This window comes from Balaenoptera acutorostrata, chromosome 19 (assembly GCF_949987535.1).
Source record: "Balaenoptera acutorostrata chromosome 19, mBalAcu1.1, whole genome shotgun sequence".
In the NCBI taxonomy this organism is placed as follows: domain Eukaryota; kingdom Metazoa; phylum Chordata; class Mammalia; order Artiodactyla; family Balaenopteridae; genus Balaenoptera; species Balaenoptera acutorostrata.
The window spans coordinates 47,820,847-47,844,112 of record NC_080082.1 but is presented as its reverse complement, the minus strand read 5'-3'; the positions used below and the strand labels follow the sequence as shown (position 1 = coordinate 47,844,112).

The 23,266-nt window shown below is 42.2% G+C and overlaps 1 protein-coding gene across 9 annotated transcripts in view; it reads left to right on the top strand.

Annotated features, from left to right (window-relative positions):
- CEP89 (centrosomal protein 89) overlaps nt 1-23,266 on the top strand; it is an 81,549-nt gene that overhangs the window by 48,553 nt on the left and 9,730 nt on the right. For 3 of the 9 annotated variants that reach the window (XM_007165059.3, XM_007165058.3, XM_007165060.3), the window contains exons 12-17: nt 10-113; nt 3,008-3,123; nt 4,846-5,026; nt 18,175-18,342; nt 18,927-19,068; nt 22,558-22,647. In XM_007165059.3, the coding sequence (XP_007165121.2) occupies nt 10-113; nt 3,008-3,123; nt 4,846-5,026; nt 18,175-18,342; nt 18,927-19,068; nt 22,558-22,647 (801 nt within the window). Of the gene's footprint in view, nt 1-9; nt 114-3,007; nt 3,124-4,845; nt 5,027-18,174; nt 18,343-18,926; nt 19,069-19,885; nt 22,648-23,266 lie in introns of those variants that run through there. The other 6 variants (XR_009006056.1, XR_009006055.1, XR_009006058.1 and 3 more) reach the window with 5 other exon arrangements.

Sequence of the window (23,266 nt, the reverse complement as noted above, 5' to 3'; positions counted from 1 at the left end):
TTGTTTCAGGAGGAAATGAGAACGTTTAAGATAAGAGTCCAAGAAGTGGTGAAAGAAAATGAAGAATTGCACCAAGAGCTGAATAAGAATAGTGTTGTCACCAGTGAGGAATGGCAAGTGGTGTTGTGTTTCTGGTATTTTGCTAATTAGAAAAAGAAAAGATAATAGGAATAAACTTTATTAAATTGTCAAATATATATGTATTTTAACTAAAACATTTTAATGGAGAGTTTCTAAGAAACTAATAAGATGTAGTGAAAACTAGTAAATTATTCTAAACTTGTATTTTAAAGACTACTTTAAAAATTCTAAATAGGTTTTTATATATATATATATATATATATATATTTGCTGTCTCCATTTTTATCTTCTGAGGTTGTATTTTTCTAGGGCACTTTTCCCATCCCAAACCTGTTGAGTCACATCCTTTCTTAGACGCCCTCTGATGGCTCCCAGGGCTTTAGGACAGACGGTCCAGGATGAGGCCCTGCACTCCCAGCTCCCACTTGCCCTGCCCCTTCCATTCCCAGACAGCTGAGTGCTGCCTCACTTCCCGCCTACTGCGGATGCCCTTCCCTCCCGCCGGAACACCCCTTTCTGCCCTCCTGTACATCCGTTAGGGCCCTGCTCAAATGGTGCTAGTCAGTAGCTCTCCCTGAAGGCAGAGTGAATTGTTCCTTTGTCTCAGTTTCTGACTTGGCCCTAAACACACGCCCTGTGCTGGTACCTGCCATGCTGTGCCTATCTGTGTGTCTTCACACCTGTCTCCCTCTTCTCCTTTGGGAGCATCTCAAGGGCAGGGCCGTGTCCTGTTCATCTAGCACAGCAGCAACAGATGCCTGTTCAGTGCATTTGAGAAAGTAAATGTCTTCAAAAGTCTAAAGGCAATATCTCCAAGCAGGACCAAGAAAGCAAAAGCTACTCAGTTAGATCTTTTTTGCCTTGGGTAGGTATGTTATAGTTAATATTTTTTAAATGTCTTAACATCCCTGGAAAAAATTAAATATTTTCTATATGTGATATACAGAAATTTGGAATTGAGTCAACAGCATTCTTAGCATTAGGTGGGTTCTCCCTGATTTTGTGGCTACTGATATGTCAGTTGGGACTGGTTGGGCAGCTACTGGATCCTGTTGTATTGTGGCTTCCCCAGTTGAACTTTGATTTTCTTCTGTCAGGGTGCGTAGTGTGTCTCCCCTCAAACCCTCCTTGAATAGTGCCCTAGAAAGCAGGTCAGTTGGGCTGCTTCCAGGAGCCCTCTCCCAAACCCTCAGATTCTTTCTCTAACCTTGTGTATAGCTGTAAGTCAAACCTGTTTACTTCTCATTACGGTAAAAACAAATAAATAAATAAAAGAAAGGAAAGAAAGGCAGACCCCACTTTGAAATCCGCATGCCCACTATCTTCCCCAGTCCTGTTTATAAGACTTCAAAATTTGCGTCCTGCTCTAGTCTGGTGGCCTGTGGCACAGGGCTGGGGCGCAGAAAGCTGTTAGTTCTGCACAGGGCCTGTTGAGGCCCTGCGGCCGGCCTCCCCCCTACTCTGAATTCACTGTCCTCCAGCTGGGGCAGGACCGGGGCCTCGCACTCTGTAGGCAGGTCTCCCGCCACCGCTAAGCCCGTCCCAGTCGTGCCCTCGCCTGCCCCGCCTTGGCTGCTGCTCTCTGTGCCTGCGCGGGCGTGAGGCGCAGTGCATCCCGGTCCGATGCTCGGGCACGCTGACTTCACACGTCAGCAGACTCTTCCTCCTTAGTTTCAGATAATTTCTCCATGAACTTCTGGGCTGCAACTAAACTCTACATTTCTTTCCCTAACTGCCTCTGACCAGCTGGGTAACCTCATGCTTAATGGACCTCAGTTTCTTTACCTATAAAATGGGAAGGAGCATTAAACTAAATTTGAGGTTTTGACCTTTTTTTTTTTAGGAATGGGAAATCCCTTTCATTTAAAAAAGAAAGAAAAGGTGGAAGGGAGGGGGGAAGGGAAGGAAAGAAGGAGGAAAGAGGTAGGGAAAGAAGGAAAGAAGAGGGAAGTAAGGAAGGAGGAAGGGAGGGAGGGAAGAAGTCTGATAAGAAAGTACAAAGTGGAGCTGCTGTGTTTGAGGCAGGCATGAGGAGGCTGGAGCGGCCCCGCCTAGGGGAGCTCCGCCGCGGTACAGCGTGGGGCCTCCTCCACACCACCGGTCGGGCAGCTGGTAGGGACGCCTCCAGGTGCCAAGGAGCTAGTGCGCACCCTCTGTTGAGGGAGGTCATCACTAGAGCTGGACTCCTTTCCTCTTTTCTCCCTCCTTCCTCCACCTCACTTTTTTGAGTCTGAAGTGAAAAATTGAGATCATTTACTGGTTTACCATGTACTTCGGGTGGTAAACATTTAACTAGATGATTTCTAAGATCCCTTTAGCTCATTCTCACTGGATTTTGCGATCATGAGGTTGAGCTGAGCTGGGATTTACTTTGCACCAACTGTCAGGATAGGGTTTGCACATGTGAAATTCAACCTGGGGGGTCTTAGTACAGTTTAAGAACTCGTACAAGGACTTTTAACAAAGTCATTGTCTTTTGGCAAATATGCTACCGAGTACAAGTGAACGTATTGTGCTTAAGATGGGAACTTTCTAAATTCTTTAAAAATATTTCATACTGGCTTCAAAATAATCCACTGGGTGGAGGGATTAGAGGTTTATATAGATGAAACAAGACTGGCCATTTGATAATTGTTCAAGCTGGGCGTTTTGTACATGGGAGTTTCTAGTCTATTCTTTCTACTTTTGTATATGTTTGAAATTTTACATTTTAACAAGTTACTAAAGCAGTTCGTAATTCAAACTTCATTTCTGTCCTTTCCCTCAATTTAATGGAAATGGCAAGACTTACTCTGTTAATAACATGTTTAGCATTAAAACATGTCATTACCTACAACACATTTGATGCTTTCTTTTAGACTCAGGAGTGTCTCTGTAACCATTCTGCACCTGAATGTCAGTATTTAATTTTGTAAATCAATTGTAGGCGTCAGCTTCAGACTCAAGCAGAACTGGTTTTAGAGGAAAACAAGTTGTTGATAGAGCAGTTGGAGATTCAGCAAAGAAAAGCCAAGGACGCGCACCAGGAGCGTCTCCAGGAAGGTGAGCGGTCCTTCCCGCGAGTGGTGGTGATGCTGAGACGTCGCCATTGTGTCATTTTACACTGGCACCCCCCCCACCCCCACGTGAAGACACTGGAAGTCATGTTTTTTAGAACATGTTCTTCTTTACTGAAGGGCAGCCGATTATGTTGTAGCATATCCAGCCATCACCCGTGATGCACTGACTGCTTTCTCTTGGACTCCACGGTGTCGAGTTACTCCCTTTTGTAAATCAGTTGTGGATGACAGCTTTAGAGTGAGCAGAACTGAGTTTGGGGGGAAACAGTGTGCCACGTAACTGGGAAGAATCGTGTGAGATGAATATTTGAAACAACACGAGGACACGTTCCCCAAAATTTGTTGAATGAGTAAATAAGTAGGAACCATTGACTCTCCAGTTTCCCTGTGCTCTCGCCCTTCCTTCAGCGCTGCAGGTGCTGCCGTAGCTTAAATCTCCATCAGATCCTTTCTGTGAGGGCCTCTTCTCCCCACATGTCTCCCCCCATCCCAGGAGCCGCCCCATCCCAGGAGCCTCACAGCGTATGACAGTGGACTTTGAAGTGGCCAGACTGAGTCATTTATTCCACTTCGATTAAAACTAAAACTTATGAGCACGAAAGAGAGTGGTATTTTTTTTTTTCTTTGGCTTTACTGATTTTTCTTTTCCGGTGAAGAACAATGTAGGACAGGAGGCCAAGATACAAGCTGTCTTCTGTGAGCCAGCGTGAGTCCTTTCTGTTTCCCCTTCTGCGCCTGTTATTCAGCGGCTCCCCTTTCCACACCACGGAAGAGTCCGCTACCAGCCCCTGCTGTAGCTGAAGCTGCGGGGCTGGCGCTTGGCTTGTGTCTATCGACCAGGCTGGGTCCGCAGTGACAGCAGCTCTTAATCCAGCAGGAGTTTCCTCCCCATAGACTGAGCAGGCACAGGAGTAGCTGCCTTTGTCCTGGCACTGCTTGGGGTGGAGGGGAGAGAAAGCCTCAAAGATCAGAGAGGACAGGGAAGTTAATTTCATATTTACTGAGCTTAATCTCAAACACAGCAGATCTAAACAGGTAGGATGATTATTTTGGCCTGTGTCATTCAGTCAGCTGCCCATGTTATTTTCCCATTTCCCAGAAACAGCTATTCATTTCGATCAACTAAATGTTTTCACAGAACAGAAGGATTTAGAGTTCTACGCTGTAATACTTCTGAGTGCTAGTTTCAGCAGATGCCCAGGAAGTGTCTTAATATTACATATTTCCATGTCCCTTAGGATGAAAATATTTATGATTTACTTTAGATGTAGGACACTAAACATAAAAAGTTAATGAAGAAAGGGAAGAAAAACAAATTCTGCCCTTAGTTGGGCCATACTTGATGTCCTTACAATCTTGAAAATCTTGCACTTTTAGGGACGACATCATGATGTACGCTTGTACATCTGTGTGTGACTTAAGGCTTCAGTCTTCAGAAAGTCAGTTCCTTGAAGACTGGAATCATGTCTTGTTAAATATTATATATTTAACAATAATATCAGTATATTGATCCCCAGTAAGAAAGTGTATATTTAGTGACTACTTAATGTAGGGGCAGTAATTGCTTTGGTATTAATTTCTAAATCTCCAGCATATCTTTTTTTAAAGATCATCTTTTATAAGCTCTCACTAGTATTAGTAATCAGTAATCATGCTTTATTAGCTCTTCTGTACCAAGTCTTTATCCATCTCTTTTGTGTTTCAGTTTCTAAACTGACTAAACAGCTAATGCTTCTGGAGACTAAAACACAGAGCCAAGAAAAGGAGCTAACTAAAAGTAAGGAGCAATTGGAAACTTTAAGGACAGAATGCCAGGAACTAAAACTACAGTTGGACAGCAAAGTTGCAATAGAAGTTCACACTTCAGTTGTAAATGAATTAAAAAGGTAAGGACTCAATGTCTTTCCAAGCGTTAATGCGTCACCATGCATGTTGTTATAGGCAGGTAAGGAGAGGGTGCTCCCTCTTTTTTTGAGTCATTTAGCTACACCAGCACAGGTGTCCAAGACTAAGAATGGTAAATACTTTATTAAAGTAGAACAAGGCCGTCCTTGAGGGCTGTGGTCTACAGTTTGTGTGTATGTATATGATTGTTTTCCCCTACTGTTCCAGCCTCTCTTGTTTTTAGATCCAAAGACAATTTAAAGTAGTAGAACTGGAAATCTAGATCTCCAGTAATGGGGAACTGGTGAAATGAAAGGATAGAACCATAAAATGAAATACAGTGCAGCCATTGAACATGATGTCACAGAAGAATATTTTTGACATTGGAAAATAGCCACAATATATTTGTAAGTGAAGAGATTAGGTTACAAAACAGTATGTACAGAATGATTGCAATTTTATTTAAAAAGAAAAAAAGGGTGTGTGTGTGTGTGTGTGTGTGTGTGTGTGTGTGTGTGTGTGTGTGTGTATTAAGCTGACCAACCATCCCAGTTTGCCTGGGACTGAGGGGTTTCCCAGGATGCGGGACTTCTCGTGTTAACAAAGATGACTGGGACGAGTTCATCACTCTCGTGTGTGTATGTCTGTCTGTGTCTGTATAATTACATATATGTATATAAAATTACTTATATACCATACGTACATAGAGAAAGGATTGGAAGAATGGAAAAATAGTGATAGAAATTATCTTTGGCAGGTGAAATTATGGGTGTGAGTGAAATTACAGCCATCAGTGTTCTCCATATAAACAGCCAATAGGATATGTATGTGTATATTTGGAGAGAGCGAGAGAGATTTATTTTAAGGAGCGGTGCATGCAGTTGTGAGGGCCGGCAAATCCAGACTCCATAGGGCAGCCCAGCTGGCTGGGGACTCAGGCTGGAACCTGAGACTATGTTATAGTCTTGAGGCAGAATTCTTTCTTCTTTGGGAAACCTCAGTTTTTGCTCATAAGGTCTTCAACTAATGGGATGAGGCCTGCCCATGTTATCAAGGATAATCTCCCTTACTTAAAGTCAACTGACTGAGATGTTAGTCATGTCTACAAAATACCTTCACAGAAACATCTAACGAGTATTTGACCAAACAACTGGGCACCATAGACTAGCCAAGTTGATGCATAAACTTAACTATCATAATGAGTAATGTAATGTAAATTTTCTTTGTGTTTTCTCTACTTTCCAAGTGTTCTGTTATGAATGCATATTACTTTTGTAATAGAGAAGAAATAATTTTTTAAATGGTGGGGCTTTCAGCTCAAGGTGGTTGATGCGGGGGAATAAATGAGTTAGTGCATACAAAGTGCTTAGCTTGGTGTATCAGTAAATGCTGATGATTACAAGTACAGGAGCCCAGTGTTTTGACTATACTATTGCATGCTGTCTGGGCCAGATCTGTACTTTACTTTTCTTTTCTAGTAGAGGAGGGAAATTTTTTTGAAGTCATATTCATCTTTATGATTTTGTTTTCCTCAAATACCCGCTCCTGTGGCTGATTTTTTTTTTTTTATGGATGCGTCATAACCACATATCCTAATAGCCCCCTAGAGGTGAGTATAAAAGGTATAAAAAATTTCTGAAGGAAGCCACTGATTGGCAATGGGAGTGAAGGCAGTGGGAGATGTGGTCATTGAAGAAACAAACATGTCACCAAATCTCTTCTAAGTGGAAACTGGGTCAGGAGTGTAGTGGCTCAGAAGGCACTGGCCTGGGAGGTGATTCCTGCTAGTCTCAGCCTGTCAGTAGTGATGCTGTCGGGTAGCAATGCCTGAAGCACTCACCTGGGCCATCCTACTTGTGGCCAGCCACCCCCTCCCACCCCAGCCCCGCCCAGGTGTTGTTTTGGCTGGGCCGGCCCTTACGGTTCTTATTCTGATTGTAAGATGCACCCCAGCAGCACCATCAGGAAACACTGAAGAAACAAGTTTCATTCCTCACAGGTCCTGGAGGGTTCACAGTACACCTGGGGCCACAGAACAAGGTCGAAGGTAGAGAGAGAGACAGCGCAGACCTGAGATTCTGCCCTTTTCGGGGTCAAGGGTGAAGTGCCTAGGGTTTCACGGGTTCACTCTTTACTGGCGAAAGCAGGAATTTGGGTGCAGGAAGGGGGCCACTGAAGCGGTCAGTTACCTAGGTCACCCAGAGCTTTCTAAAAGGGGAACCTTACAGGTAAGCCGGCCTGGCTCTTTGTCTAGTTGTGTGGCCTGCAGTATGTTTATTCGAGAAGAATGTCTTTGAAATGGAAGCCTCAGCAATCAAAAGCTTAATGTCAAGCACTTACATCATGGTCAGAAAAGCGGATTGTCAGGTTCTTAGGCTACAGGAGGGAAAGCCTTTGTGCCAGCTTTTTGCTGAGAGGCTTTGGGCTCCGAGTTGACAGGTGGGGTAGGGAATAGGGGAATGAGGAGGGTGGAGGTGGGGGAGTGTTGGCCTGTTGGCGCTCTTGGAAGGGGCAGTGTTTTCTTGGAGAGGAAATCTGTAACGTGGGAAGAGGGGCATGGCTTCATCAGAGATGGAATATGTGAATTCAGGGAAGTGTGTAGAGGTGGTACCAAGACCTGGTAGAAAAATAGGCAAAATAAGGAGAAGGAAACTCAGAGTGTTTTGGTCTGGGCTACTACACACAGGGGCCAAGGACACCTTGGAGCCAAGGACACCTTGGAGTTAGGCTAAAGGTGGCAGAAGGGCCTCTGGGGCTTCAGTGCACTTGCCCTCTGGTTGCCTCAGTGAGGGGGAGCCCTTCCCATGCTGCCGCCATAAGAGAGGTAACGCCACATACAAAAGAGGAATTATTAACTAGCAGCAGAGCGGCTGTTGAGCTAGCTCCTACAATGGGGGTGAGTCTGAGTTAGGAAAGGGTTGTACCTCAGGCAAAGGTGAGGTCATGAAGAAAAGATTATTTGTATAAAAAAAGGTTGGGTTGAACCTGTGCTCTGTGAGCTTCTAGGTATGGTACATATGTGTTGTTCTCCTATCCTGTTGAAGGCAGTGCAGATAATAAACCCAGAGTGGCTTATCCGTTTTGTCTTGCTTGTTCTACTTATTGACAACCATTCCTGGAAGGAACTGTGGTGCAGGAAACGGCAGAAGCTTATCTTCCTAGTGAACTGTCTGGTTGGCTTAGACTTAGACTGGTGGTTACAACTTGAAGCTTAGATTGCTCTTTGCTTTTACTATTGCCTAGAAAGCTCGAGCTTACTCGGCTTGGGTGATGGGAGAGAAACCGGGTGTCAACCTACGTCACTAAAGAAATTTAGCAAACTCTTTTGGGGAGAGCTAAGGGTTTGCGGTGGCTAGTGGTATCTGCAAAAGGCAAGCCTTCCTTATCCTGGTTTTGGGGGGTCCTATATCCTAAAGTGAAGCCAACTATTCGCATAACTCACCTACACAGACGGAGTCCTGGTCATCAGTCAGCGATGTGTCTGCTCAGGGAGGCGCCAGGACAGAACAGTCAGTCCCCTACTACAGTGCACACCAAATACCCAGTCTTCATCCGAAAGTAAGAACAGACGGCTAGATGTGACCAACAGCAAGGAGCATTGGGTGTAGGGGGGAAATTGCAAAGGAGAGAGACCTAGATGAGCAGAGAAACTCACTTCGAAGGAAACTGAGATAACACAGAGAACTGAGGAGAGTTTTTTGGCTGCGCCAGGCGGCTTGCGAGATCTCAGCTCCCCAACCAGGGATTGAACCCAGGCCCTTGGCAGTGAAAGCCCGGAATCCTAACCCACTAGGCCATCCGGGACCTCCCAAGGAGAGTTTAAAAGAATAAAATGCCATGGCAAAAAAGTGTAATCACTAAATAAGAAAAATTAAAAACGATTACCAGAATTTTCAAAAAAAAATCAGTAGAAGGGCTGAAAGATAAATTTGTGGATTCACCTAGAACATCAGGAAACAAACAGTTGGGAATGGAGAGAAAAGATAACAGATGGAAGACCCATCCAAGAGGTCCAGCCTCAGATCATCCGGAATCACAGAGAGATTAAAGAAAATGGAAAGGGAGACGTTAATAGTTGAAGGGCATTTCCAGATCTCTGAAGCCGTTGATTAAAAGGACCCACAGAACCCAGAATTATCAGACAAAGACTATAAAACAACTGGTGGCTGTGTGCTTAAAGAAAGAAAAGACAAGCTCCAAATTGTCTTCAGGGAGCTATAAAACGTGACAATAGTGGGTTTGAAAAGGAAGAAATAGAATTTTTAGAACTGAAAAATACAACTCAGTGGATGGGCTTAACTACAGATTAGACACAGCTGAACTGTGAAATAGTGAACTGAAATAGGTCAGAAGCAAAACTAGTTCGGGATGACATAGAGTGTTCACAGGTTGAGGTACCACTAGATTGGAGACAAGAATCAGCATAGGGATATATTTAAATCAAAAGGAGTGGTTAGAGATAGGATAGCTGAGAATCTTCCCCAACCGAAGATGACGATACATGGTTTATGCTAGCCCGGCCGGGACGGTTTCCTTCAGAGGAGTTCAGCGGCAGCAGGCTCTTAACAGGGGTGCTGTGGTCCCTTGAATGTTAGCTTCAGAGCGCTGGATACAAGCAAACCCTGGACGACCTAGAATTTTATGACCAGAAAAAATCCCTTTCAGAAGTGAAGTCAAATAAGGGTATTTTCCAACCCAAACTGAGTGTCACCACCAGCAGACCTGCATTAAAGGCAATTCTAAAGGAGGGTATAGAAGGCATAAGTCTGGAGGAGGAAAGTAACTCAAGGTGGGACGTCTGAGAAGCAAGATGGAACTAAAATACAGTGGTAAATTTGTGGATAAATGTAAATGGACGTTGATTCTATAAACCAATAATGATAAATCTTTGGAGACTTAAAAATACATAGAATTAAAATGTACAACAAAAATAGCATATAATTAGTGAGGGTGGTAAGTGGAATTTGTGTTCTAAAGTCTGTATCATTCAGAAGAGGATAAAGGTGTTGATTTTATAGTTTGAAAATATGCATGATGAAATTTCTGGGAACAGAATGTGTTTAACTTCTAAACTAGTTTAGGGAAAGAAAGAATGATTTTTTTAAAAAGTAATCCAAATGATGTCAAGAAAAGGTAGAACAAGTGGGAAAACAGAAAACACAAAATAAAATGCTAGATTTAAAAGCAAATATATCAGTAGTAGGGAAAGTGAAATAGAGAAGGTCATCACTCACAGGTCCTGGAGGAGGTACACAGCACTCTTTGCGGGGCCACGTGGGAGGTCAAGGCAGGTGCAGGCAGAGAGAAGCCGCAGGACCTGGGGCACATGCCTTTATTAGGGTCCGTGGGTGGAGTGCTTTGGGCTTCCTGGGCAAAGGCCAATTGGTCAATTCAAACCAGAAAAGAGCAGGGTTTTGGTAAGTTCCAAGGGGGAGAGGGGGTTCTTACCTAAAGGGCGCATGAGGGGAAGGCCCTGCGAGGTGAGGAAGGAGGGTCATTGGGGGAGTCATATCAGGAACTTACATTGACTTGTGACTCTGCCGGCTGTTATAGGGCCTGCGCTCCAGAGCGGGGCTAGTGTCAGTTCAAGACCCCTGCAGGCCGCTTGGCCACACAAAATGGATGCCAAGGCAGCAGTATCACGGAGTAGTTTACCAAAACTCTCAACAGCCACTCTGTGTTGTCGTTAAGATATACATCTCAAACATAAGGACACAGAAAGTTCAAAAGTAAAAGGACAGAAAGAGCTATACTACTCAAACACGAACCAAAAGAAAGGTGGTAAATTATATTAACATCTGACAAGATAAATGTTAAGGTAAAGACTCCACATAACAAAGAGGATCAATTCATAGAGATAAACGGTTCAATCCACCAAATAGATGCACCTAAAAATAAGTTCATGCCAATACATTTGGAAATTTAGATGAAATAGTCACATTCGTTGAAAAATATAACTTGTCAAAACCGACTTATAAAGAAAAAGAATACCTGAATATTCCTTTAGTCATTAAAGAAATTGAATCCAAAGATCTTCCCTTGAAGAAAACTACCGGCCTAGATACCTTCACAAGAGAGCTCTAAAAATATTCAAGGAGGAAATAATTCTAGTCTCACCTAAACACTTCTTAAAGAACAGAAAAAGAGTTAATGCTCTCTAATTCATTTTATGAGGTAAATATAACCTTGATACCAAAACCCAACAATGATGGTATAAGAAAGGAAAATTACATTTCATTTTCACTCATGAATCTAGATGTAAAAACTCTAAAAACAATATTAGTAATAGATGTGAACTTCTTTAATTGTTCTGCTGAAAAATAAAACTACAGTAAATGTCACTCTCAGTGGTGGAATGTTGCAAGCTTTCCTATTGAGACTGGAAACAGTACAGAGATGCCCTCTGATACCATTTCTAAACAGCATAAACAACATTGGTTACTAAATGATAACTAGTGCACATGGCAAGAAAAAGAAAAGTTATAAAGTTTGGGAAGAAAGAAATAATAGTGTCATTATTTATAGATGATAGAATTCCATATGTAGAAAACAGATCTACAAATAAATCATTAGAAATAATAATAGACTTTTGCACTACAGTAATCAGAGCAGCGTGTTATTGGCACAAAAATAGAAATGTGGATCGATGGAACAGAATAGAGAGCCCAGAAATAAACCCACAGAGCTATGGTCAATTAATCTTTGACAAACGAGGCAAGAATATACAATGCAAAAAAGAGAGTCTCTTCAGCAAGTGGTGTTGGGAAAGTTGGACAGCCACATGTAAATCAGTGAAATTAGAACACACCCTCTCACCATACACAAAAATAAACTCAAAATGGCTTGAGGACTTAAACATAAGACGTGACACTGTAAAACTCCTAGAAGAGAACATAGGCAAAACATTCTGTGACGTAAATCATACCAAGGTTTTCTAAGGTCAGTCTCCCAAGGCAATAGAACTAAAAATGAAAGTAAACAAATGGGACCTAATCAAACTTACAAGCTTTAGGTCAGCAAAGGAAACCATAAACAAAATGAAAAGACAACCTACAGAATGGGAGAAAATATTTGCGAACAATGCAACCGTCAAGGGCTTAATTTCCCAAATATACAAACAGCTCATACAACTCAGTAACAGCAACAACAACAAAACCCAATTGAAAAATGGGCAGAAGACCTAAAGAGACATTTCTCCAAAGAAGACATACAAATGGCTAATATCCACATGAAAAGATGCTCAACATCGCTAATTATTAAAGAAATGCAAATCAGAACTACAGTGAGGTACCACCTCATGCTGGTCAGAATGGCCATTGTTAAAAACTCTACAAATAACAAATGCTGGAGAGGGTGTCGAGAAAAGAACCTTTCTACAGTGTTGGTGGGAATGTAAGTTAGTGCAGCCACTGTGGAAAACAGTATGGAGGTTCCTCAGAAAATTAGAAATAGAATTACCATATGATCTAGCAGTCCCACTCCTGGGCATATATCCAGACAAAACTAGAATTCAAAAAGATATATGCAAAAAAATTTAAAAAAGATATATGCACCCCTAAGTTTATAGCAGCACTATTCACAATAGCCAAGACATGGAAACAACCTAAATGTCCATCAACAGATGAATGGATAAGGAAGATGTAGTACATATATACAGTGGAATACTACTCAGCCATAAAAAAATAACAAAATAATGCCATTTGCTGCAACATGGATGCAACTAGAAATTATTATACTAAGTAAGTCAGAAAGACAAATACTATATGATATCACTTATATGAAGAATCTAAAATATGACACAAATGAACCTATCTTATCTGTGAAACACAAACAGAATCATGGACATAGAGAATAGACTGGTGGTTGCCAAGGGGGAGGGGAGTAGGAGAGGGATGGATTGGAAGTTTGGGGTTAGCAGATGCAAACTGGTTTATATAGAATGGATAAACAACAAGGTCCTACTGCATAGCACAGGGAACTATATTCAATCCTGTGATAAACCATAATGGAAAAGAATATGAAAAAGAATGTATATACGTATAACTGAGTCACTTTGCTGTACAGCAGTAATTAACAAAACATTGTAAATCAACTATGCTTCAATAAAAAAAGAAATAATAATGAATTTTTGCAACGTTGGTAGAAACAAAGTCAATTCATAAAAATCGATTGTATTTCTTTGTAGGAATAAATATGTAGAAAATGATATTTTGAAAAAGACCACCCCCCCCAAAAAAAGGGGGGAAAGAAACGAGGAAGGAAGGAACTATCTACAAAGCGTCACAAATAGAAAGGAATAGAAAGATTCACAGTACTTTTATTGGAAAAATCATTAAACTTTATTGATAATTTCACTGGGTAAAGAATTCCAAGTTGACAGGTTTTTGGTTTTGGAGTTTTTTCCCATTCAGTTTAAAGGTGTTCTCTATAGCCTTCTGTCTTGCATTGTGTCTAATGAAAATCTGCAGTTGTTATTATCTTTGTTCCTCTGAACAGTGATATGTCTTTTCTCTTCGGCTTCTTCTAATAATTTTCCTTTGTTGCTGGTTCTTAGCATTTACTTAGGATGTACCTTGGTGTGGTTTCTTTATGTTTATTCAGCTTTAGGTTGATTGAGCTTCTTGGGCTGTGGATGTATATTTTTCATCAGATTTGGAAATAATTTAGCTGTTATTTCTTCAGTATTCTTTTCTGTTTTTCCCCCTCTCATCTCTCCTCCTGGGACCACTTGATACTGTCCCATGGGCCTCTGATGCTCCGTCCATTTCTTTTTCCTCCTCTTGTTTCTCTCTGTGCTTCAGATGGGTAGTTTTTATTGCTTGTCTTAAAGTTCACTAATCTTTTCTTCTGTAGTGTCTAATCTTTTTATTCTCATCCAACGTATTGTTTACCTCTTCCATTTGTTTTTTTCCATCACTAGAAGATCCATTTGAGTCTTTTTTGTATTTTTAATTTCTCTCCTCACCATGCTGTTATTCTCTATTATATGCCATCATCTCTCTGACTTCTGGATCCGTTCTGTTGATTTTTTTTTTTCCCCTCTTGATCGTGGACCCTATTTTATTGCTTATTCCCATGCTTGATTGGATATTGAATATTGTAGATATTGTGTTGCTGGATGCTAGATTTAGTGCATTGCTTTGAATAGTGTTACATTTTGTTCTAGTGCACACTTATGTTACTAGACAGTAGTTGGATTCTTTCAAAGCTTGCTTTTTTTAGGGTAGGCCCAACTAGTTTAACCCTACTACAAAGGCAGTAATACCCTTCTGAGGGTTATTGCCAATCTCCCTTATATTATAAGGTCTTTCTACTCTGGCTGGTGGGCTCATACACTATTCCTAGTTCTTGGTGAATGTCAGGAATTGTTCTGCCTCCTTGTTTCTCATGTTTCTTTCCTCGGCCTCAGGTAATTTCCTCTCATACATGTGCAGATCAGTAGTCAGCCAAAGACTGGTGGTGACCCCGCCTAAAGATCTCCAGAGCCCTTCCTCTCTCCCTGGAACTCCCTTCTCTCTGCCCACAATTTCTAGCTGCCTTGGCCTCTCTGATCTCTGATCTCTGACTCCTCAACTCAGCAAGTCCACTGGGTTTGGCTTGGGTTTTCCCTCCCTGTACTGCAGCCAGGCGGTAAGCTTCAGCAGTCATAGTACTCACCATGTTATTTCCCTCTCAGGGATCACAGTCCTGTACTGCTTAGTGTCCAAAGTCTGAAAACTGTTGTTTCTTATGTTTTGCCTGGTTTTCTAGCTGAATAAATCTGGTCTCTGTAACTCTGTCTTGGCTGGAAGCAGAAAGAAGTCTTTGTATTTTCAGCCTTCTTCTTTAACCCTTTATCGTAAATCCAGGTCCGTGTGTCCAGTAAAATAATAGTTAAATTATTTTTCAGTGAAATAAATGAATTCTGGTTTTTATATATTCTTTTTTTTAAAATTAATTAATTAATTAATTTATTTTTGGCTGTGTTGGGTCTTTGTTTCTGTGCGAGGGCTTTCTCCAGTTGCGGCGATCAGGGGCCACTCTTCATCGCGGTGCACGGGCCTCTCACTATCGCGGCCTCTCTTGTTGCGGAGCACAGGCTCCAGACGCGCAGGCTCAGTAGTTGTGGCTCACGGGCCCAGTTGCTCCGGGGCATGTGGGATCCTCCCAGACCAGGGCTCGAACCTGTGTCCCCTGCATTGGCAGGCAGACTCTCAACCACTGCGCCACCAGGGAAGCCCTGGTTTTTATATATTCTTGAGTTACAGTTGATAAATTAACCTTAAAATCATCCATTGTTATGTATTCCTGCTGCACATGACAAGTATGCGGCTCCTACCACATGCTTCTCTCTCTGCAAACTTGACGACACCCAAGCTGCTGTTCAGCAGAATGCGTTCACTCACCTCAGACTGCCCAGATGTCACGGCAATGTTAAAATGCTATGAAAGTTTTGGAGCCATTTTCTCAGTTTCTGTGCTTATCTTGTGGATGAGTAACAGACAGCTGGAGACTGCCCATCTGATCCACCTGAGGACCACACTTTGAGTCGCACTGCCCTAGAGAATCCTGCAAGTGTGTGTGCAGAATATAGCCCAAGTGACTGTCAACAGGAAAACGAATGTATAGCGTTTGGTGTACTGATACAATGAAATATTCTATAGCCACACAAAATGACAGGTGAGCCTTAGAGGCGTAATGACACTAAAGTACATATAGTCCCTTTGTGCACCTATATGGGTCTTGGTTCCCTTTATATCTGGTTCCAATGCTGGCAAACTGAACTAAGCTGTAGTGATGCATAGATAGGCGATGACACTATAGAGGTGATTAAGGAGGGACTCTATGACTGGGGTGGGTGGGGGGGAACACATGGGAGTGTCTGGGGTACCAGAAATGTTCTGTTTCTTGACCTGTGTGGTAATTATGTGGGTGTTCACTATAATTGTTTGTTAAAATATGCATTTACCATTTGTATAGTTTTCTATATTACATTTCACAATTTAAAAATTTAAGTCATGGTTTTTCACCAGAAGAACTAAAGTCAGAAATGGTCAGTAGAAGTTTCTTCTGGGGAGTGAGACCCTAGGGATGGACTAGGAAACATTTTATTAAAAAAAAATTTTTTTAATCAACTATTTCTCCCACCAAATATTAAGTATTAACTTTTTGTATGTGTGTGCAAATTGTTTCCACCTTTTTCTGTTTGTTTTAAGAACTATATTGTTAGAAATACAGCTGAAGCCCCTTTTAACCACCATCCTTAGTCCCATTGTTTTCCCTGGCTTTCCAAAAGCAATCACTATCATAAACTTGGAATTATATTTCCAATCTGTTTTTTATTTCTACATGTATCCATGAATGACATAGTATTTTTTTGGTGTGTTTTATGTGTTCATAAATGAATTCATACTTTTAGTATCTTCACTTTTTACACTCAATTTTCAAACATCTTTCCATGTTGAGATAGATACATAGAGTTTATTCTTTTTTTTTTTTTCCTTTGGCTGTGTTGGTTCCTCATTGCTGCTCGCAGGCTTTCTCTAGTTGTGGCGAGCAGGGGCTACTCTTCGTTGCGGTGCACAGGCTTCTCATTGCAGTGGCTTCTTTTGTTGCAGAGCCCCGGCTCTAGGCACATGGACTTCAGTAGTTGTGGCACACAGGCTCTGTAGTTGTGGCTCGCGGGCTCTAGAGCACAGGCTCAGTAGTTGTGGCTCGCCGGCTCAGTTGCTCCACTGCATGTGGGATCTTCCCGGACCAGGGCTTGAACCCATGTCCCCTGCACTGGCAGGTGAATTCTTAACCACTGCACCGCCAGGGAAGTCCTAGAGTTTATTCTTTTTAACTGCATGGTGGTATTCCATCATATGAAATACTGCATTTTACTTAGCCTATTAATGGAAGTTTAAATTGTTTCTAAGTTTGTTCCTTTAAGCAATGCCCCAATAAACTTTCTTGTATGGTTTATTGGTTCCCCTAAATACATACCTAGAGGTGGCATTGTTTGGCCATAGCGTAAATGCATTTTCTAGATTTTGACATATTGTTCTCTGAGGCGGCTGTGCACGCCCACCAGCACTTTCCCAGCATTTCCTATTGTCTTTGGTTGCTTTTCATTGTGAATTTTTTGATTGATTTTGTGAACTGATTGATTTTGGTGTCAGATAAGTGGCAAAAATACTTTTAAATAAAATTCTACAATCAAAACAAAAGACAGCAAAGAGAAAAGATAAAAGATGAGTTTAATTCAAACCCCAATTCTGTGGTTTTTGCCCAGGTGTGTCCTCTGCTCTTTGACTAACTAAGAGTAGTGAACTAGAAAGCAGTGGAGACTGGAAAATTCCTGACTGGATGTTCAGGGAGCCAACCTAGGCTGAAGTCATTGAAATTGTGTGGCAAGTGAGGCAGACCCCAAACACATGCAGCGTGAGGCTTGTTCACTAGCCAGCCAGCCAGCCAGCCAGCCAGCCAGGAAGTAGTAAACCCCACGTGGTGCCCTGGGAGACCCCATCGCTCAGAATGCTGGGCAGCCTCTGTGTGTGTGGCCCTACCTCTTCGGTCTCAGTTATTTCATGAAAATTGACCGAGAGAACCAGTGAAGGAATAACTCTTCTCTCAGGCATCATTTTGCCAGAATTATATATTGATTGTATGCCCTCCTTGTTTTTGTTTCTTTTATCAGAAAAACATAATTATTTTAGTATGAAATAAAATTTGTTTTAGCATTAGGATTTGAAGGAGGAACAATTATAACTATGTAAAAAATTAAGCTGTCTTAAATTCTTTCTGGAGGGAGTATAAATAAGTGTATATATATATATATATATATATACACACACATATATATATATATATATATATATATACACATACATATATATATGTATATATATACACACACATACACATACACACACAGACATCAGCAAAAATGGTGGGCAGAAAAAGGGATTAGATCATTACCGTCAAAGCAGTGTGTACCAGCTACGCCCTCTCTGCTGCCCTCCAGGAGCTCCCCACCAGCTCTGCCAGGGACTGGATGACGTTGTTCCCACAGAGGCCTCCAAAGGGCCCACCCAGGCCGGAGGGCTGTGCTATCACTGCCTGCCAGTGGTTGCTTCGTTTAACCTCGGTGTACTGGATACAGGCTTGTGATATTTTTGTCCATCAGCCAGTTGCAGAAGGAAGAAGAGAAAGAAAATGCTGAGATGGAAGAGTTGATGGAAAAGTTGGCAGCCCTGCAAGTGCAGAAAAAGAGCCTGCTATTAGAGAAGAAAAATCTGACGGCTAAAAACAAGGGTCTGGAAGCTGAACTCGAAAAGGCACAGAAAATAAATAGGTGGGGTTTTTTTTCTTAAGCTGTTTTTTTTTTTTAAATAGTTAAAAAAGACAATTGAATATTCTATTTCATATTCTTTATCTTTTCTTTTTCTAATATTGGCAATGAAATGGAAAGGGATAAATGAGATTATTAAATACCAAAATATAAAATATGACCAATGTTAACCAACATTATTGTTCAATTACGGTTGATAGTCATAATGCTGACCCTAAGACTCTGCAAGTTCTAGAGGTTCTTTACTAAGTGTTTCCCAAAAGTCTAATCCAGGGATTACTGGATTCCTTTTTCAAAAATATCTTTTAAAGAACACAAGCCAAAAAATTAATAGAATAATATGTATTAGTCTGTTAAGTGTGTTAAGCATTTTGTGATTCCTATTGACTTGGCTTGGAGTCAGTAATTATGCTTCCTTTTAAATTCAGTTACCTCTTCTCACCTTGAAACTAAATAGAAGATTTAGGTTACTGCAAAATACACTTAAATGCTAACATGCTTGCTATTTTTATAATACAGATATTCACTATGCCCTGGCCATGCAGGCTAATGAATTTTTTATTCCACCATTTGGGGGACCTCTCTAGGAGATCTCAGAAGAAAATTGATGTCTTCAAAAAGCAGGTGGAAAAAGCCATGGAGAACGAAATGTCTGCTCACCAGTACCTGGCAAATCTTGTTGTCCTGGCAGAGAATATAACCCAGGAACGTGACAATCTTATGTATTTGGTAAGTTTCCTCAGTTACTTCAAGTATGCTGCAAGTTAATATGCAAACATAATTTTAAAGGTTTTTTTTTTTTAATGATCCATAAAAAGCTGCATCTTTTTACATTTCAACCATAAATTTTCAAGTTCTCCAAAATTTTATTTTTCAACCATCAGTGAAAAACATTTTTGAAAAGCAAATAACCCAAACTTTTAAATACTGGCAAATGATATTTTAGAAGGTAAACTAACGGAATCAGTCCATTCAACTGGGAACAGTAGTCATAAGGCCTCTATTACACACACAGGTGCATCTTTATATTCTCTCTGTAAAGTTGTCTTAATACAGTCCCTGTTTGAAGATGAAACGTAAGAATCCTAGACAGGTTAAATACAGTTCATCCCAATGACACAGTTGAAAGGGCACAAAGAGGTAGCTCCAGGGGTACTCATCCCACATTGTTTCTGGTAGCACCAGTCCTGAGGAAAGGAATTGAGTCCATTATTGGTGGTCCCCAGATCAGCGGTCCCCAACCTTTTTGGCACCAGGGACCAGTTTCATGGAAGATGATTTTTCCATGGACCGGGGTGGGCAGGGGATGGTTTCAGGATGATTCAAGCGCATTACATTTATTGTGCACTTTATTTCTATTATTATTACATTGTAATATATAATGAAATAATTATACAACTCACCATAATGCAGAATCAGTGGGAGCCCTGAGCTTGTTTTCACTTGCCACTCACTGATAGGGTTTTGATATGAGTCTGCAAGCAATTCATTTACTATGGTCTCTGTGCAGTCGAACCTCTCTGCTAATGCTTATCTGTATTTGCAGCCGCTCCCCAGCGCTCGCATCACTGCCTCAGCCCCACCTCACATCATCAGGCAATAGATTCTCATAAGGAGCACGCAACCTAGATCCCTCGCATGCGCAGTTCACAGTAGGGCTCACGCTCCTATGAGAAATTAATGCCGCCACTGATCTGACAGGAGGCGGAGCTCAGGTTGTAATGCGAGCCATGGGGAGCGGCTGTAAATACAGATGAAGCTTCACTCTCTCACTCGCCTACCGCTCACCTCCTGCTGTGCAGCTCGGTTCCTAACAGGCCGTGGACCAGTACCGGTCTGTGGCCCGGGGGTTGGGGACCCCTGCCCTTGATGATGGAGCACTGCTCAGCCAGCAAGAGTGATGCTGTGGGCATGATCTCACATCTCCACGCTGATTTTAAAAGATGTCTACAGCAGGTTGTGCAGTGAAAGAAGACAGATGCTGTGCCAAGCTATGTGTTGAAAAAAGTCTGATAGAATTTACCACAAAATATAACGGTGAGTTAGATAACTGTATCTCCAGATGGTGAAATGACAGGTGATTTTTTAAAAAATCTTTTTTACCTATCTGCATTTTATGATTTTTCTACTTTGAATACATATTGCTTATGTACATTTAAACATGTTTATTTAAGCAATGTTGCAAATCTCTGGTGGCATAGGATCAGAAGTAATAATTCAATGCATGTCATTCCAAGAGCCCAGCAGACTTTCTGTGAGAGTCAGAAAACAGCCAACGTGGAGGTAACTCCGCCCTTCCTCAGGGTGATTGAGGGGCAGAGAGTCTGTCAGGATGTGTCACAGGCTTATTCCCATCTGTTCGAAAGATGTTAAGTTCCTCCATAGGAGAATGGACACAGGCTTTTAGCCGTTGTTTACATAAGAGGACATATAAATAGTCTGCAGCTCTTGGGGCAAAATGTTGATCTTTACTTGTAATAAAAGAAATGCTAATTAAGCCAGTCTTGAGACTCCATTTTGCACTTATATTAATGTTACAAAAATTTTTTTTTTTTAAATTGCAGTGGTTGCTGGTAGGAGCGTGGTAAGCGTGGTGAGGCGTCACTGGTGATTTCTGCGCCCTTCCCCGAGCCTTTTAGAGGCAATTTGACTTTGACATGCCATGGCAGGAGCCTTAAAAGCATTCAGACCTCCTGAACCAGTAGTCCCCTCCTGAGAGGTCACTATCCCAACCCAAGTGCTGAAGTCTCTGGCATGTTCTGTACCAGTGCTGAGTGCCCATTTCCTCTTCTGCTGTGTCTCCTGAGCTTACCCACTAGGATATCGAGGGCAACACAAAAGCTTGTTGAAAAATGGAAAGTGCCAAGCAAACGCATTCATCTAGCAAACACTCATGGGAACCTGGCTGCCTCGTGTCAGGGCCATCTTGTTTACGGGGTGGGACATGCTGGTTCCCCCAGGAGGCAGGCCCTGTACCTCCTGTTTGGGCCAGAGAGCATCCCAGGCTTCCATGATGAAGTCAAGAGCCTCCTCGACCATCAAACGGTCTCCTTAGGCTCACTCCTCATATTTGTGGACCCAGGATGGAAATACAAATGGAGGCCATATACTGCTTGTCCAAATACTTCAAAGTTACAGATTAAGCCAACAGACTATTAATAAAATGTGTTCTCTCCTCCCACCTTGACCTTTGTTATTATGGCCTGAAAGCCAGGCTCAGATTTAGAATCTTCAGACCCTCCAGATGCGGGGGGAGCTGCTCTCAGCCTGCCCTGGCTCCACCCGCCATGAGGGACCTCTGTGTGCACACGGACTGCTGTCCGCTTGGCCCTGCAGGCTCCTTGCCCCGGCAGCCCCAAGACCAGCCTCTGTAGCTGGGGTTCGGGGCTGGTACTGGCCGCCTCTGCCCTGTCGTGGGACTGTTGGCCGTGCACCCTCACCTTACCCTGTCCTGGTCCCCTGGGCCTTGTGAGAGCCCCTTATATAGTACTTTATTGATACTGGCATCTTCATTTCGAATCCCTTTAGGATGGGTTTCCATGTGACTTGTGGCAAGTTTAATTCCCTGGGTCTTACTTTTCCTTTCTAGAAAATCACTCGTCACTACTGTACTACCTTAGAAGGAATGCTCGCCTTTACTTTTAAAAAAAATTTTACCATTTGAAATGGTCAATTTATAGTGTGTAGTAGTTCGTGTCCCATCTGGATATTAATCTAAATCATTCCACTTCAGTGACATCCCTCTTTGATCTACTGCCCGTCACATTTGGTTTGGAGAATGGCCTTGTGCATTCATCTCAAGTTATCTTTAATTTTGTTAATTATTCAAACATTCCAGTGAGAATTTTATTTGCATGTTGGGGCTTGTTCCTTGGATATGATGGAAGGAATAGTATATTCCCCAAGAATAGAGAAGTGTCCTGGAAGCTCACATCCCCCTTGTTTGAGGGGCTCAGATTTTCCATTTGTACCCAGGAGGGGCACCCAGCCTGCCGTTCCCGGCTCTTGCCCTCCTCAGCTGTTGGTCCAAGTTCTGCCCACAGCCCTCACACAGGGGGTAGGAATCTGGAGGTGAGGGGCTGGAGAGGTGTCAGGCCAGGACGAGTGGCAGAATGGTAATACTCTTTGTAGTAATACTCTTAGCAGAAGATTTTTTATTATTTTAATTTTCCTGTTAAACTAAGAGCCCATTGTTTTTCTTTTCACTTTACTCCGTAGGCTAAATGTTTAGAAAGTGAGAAGCATGGAGTTCTCAACAAAATCATAGAAGGCAATATTCGCTTGGGAAGGTTGGAGGAAAAAGTCAAGGTAGGTGGACATTTAGCCATTCCTAATGGGAATGGGCTTCCCGGGGTCAGATTTCCATGTTTAAGAAAATGACCCATTTTGCATGTATGTATCACTGATCATCCACAGAGTAAAGCAGTATTGGGTTTCTCTGGCAGAAATAGCACCTCTCGGACTTCTCTGGTGGTGCAGTGGTTAAGAATCCACCTGCCAATGCAGGGGACACGGGTTCTATCCCTGGTCCGGGAAGATCCCACATGCCGCGGAGCAACCAAGCCTGTGCACCACAATTACTGAGCCTGCGCAGGATGTGAGCCTGCGAGCCACAACTACTAAGCCCACATGCCACAACTACTGAAGCCCACGCACCTAGAGCCCATGCTCTGCAACAAGAGAAGCCACTACAATGAGAAGCCCGCGTGCAGCAATGAAGACCCAAGACAGCCAAAAATAAATTAATTAAATAATTTTTTTTTAAAAAAAGCACCTCTCCGGACTTCCCTGGCAGTCCAGTGGTTAAGACTCCGTGCTTCCCCTGCAGGGGGCACGGGTTCGATCCCTGGTCAGGGAACTAAGGATCCTGCATGCTGTGTGGTGTGGCCAAAAAAAAAAAAAAAAAGAAATAGCACCTCTCCATTCA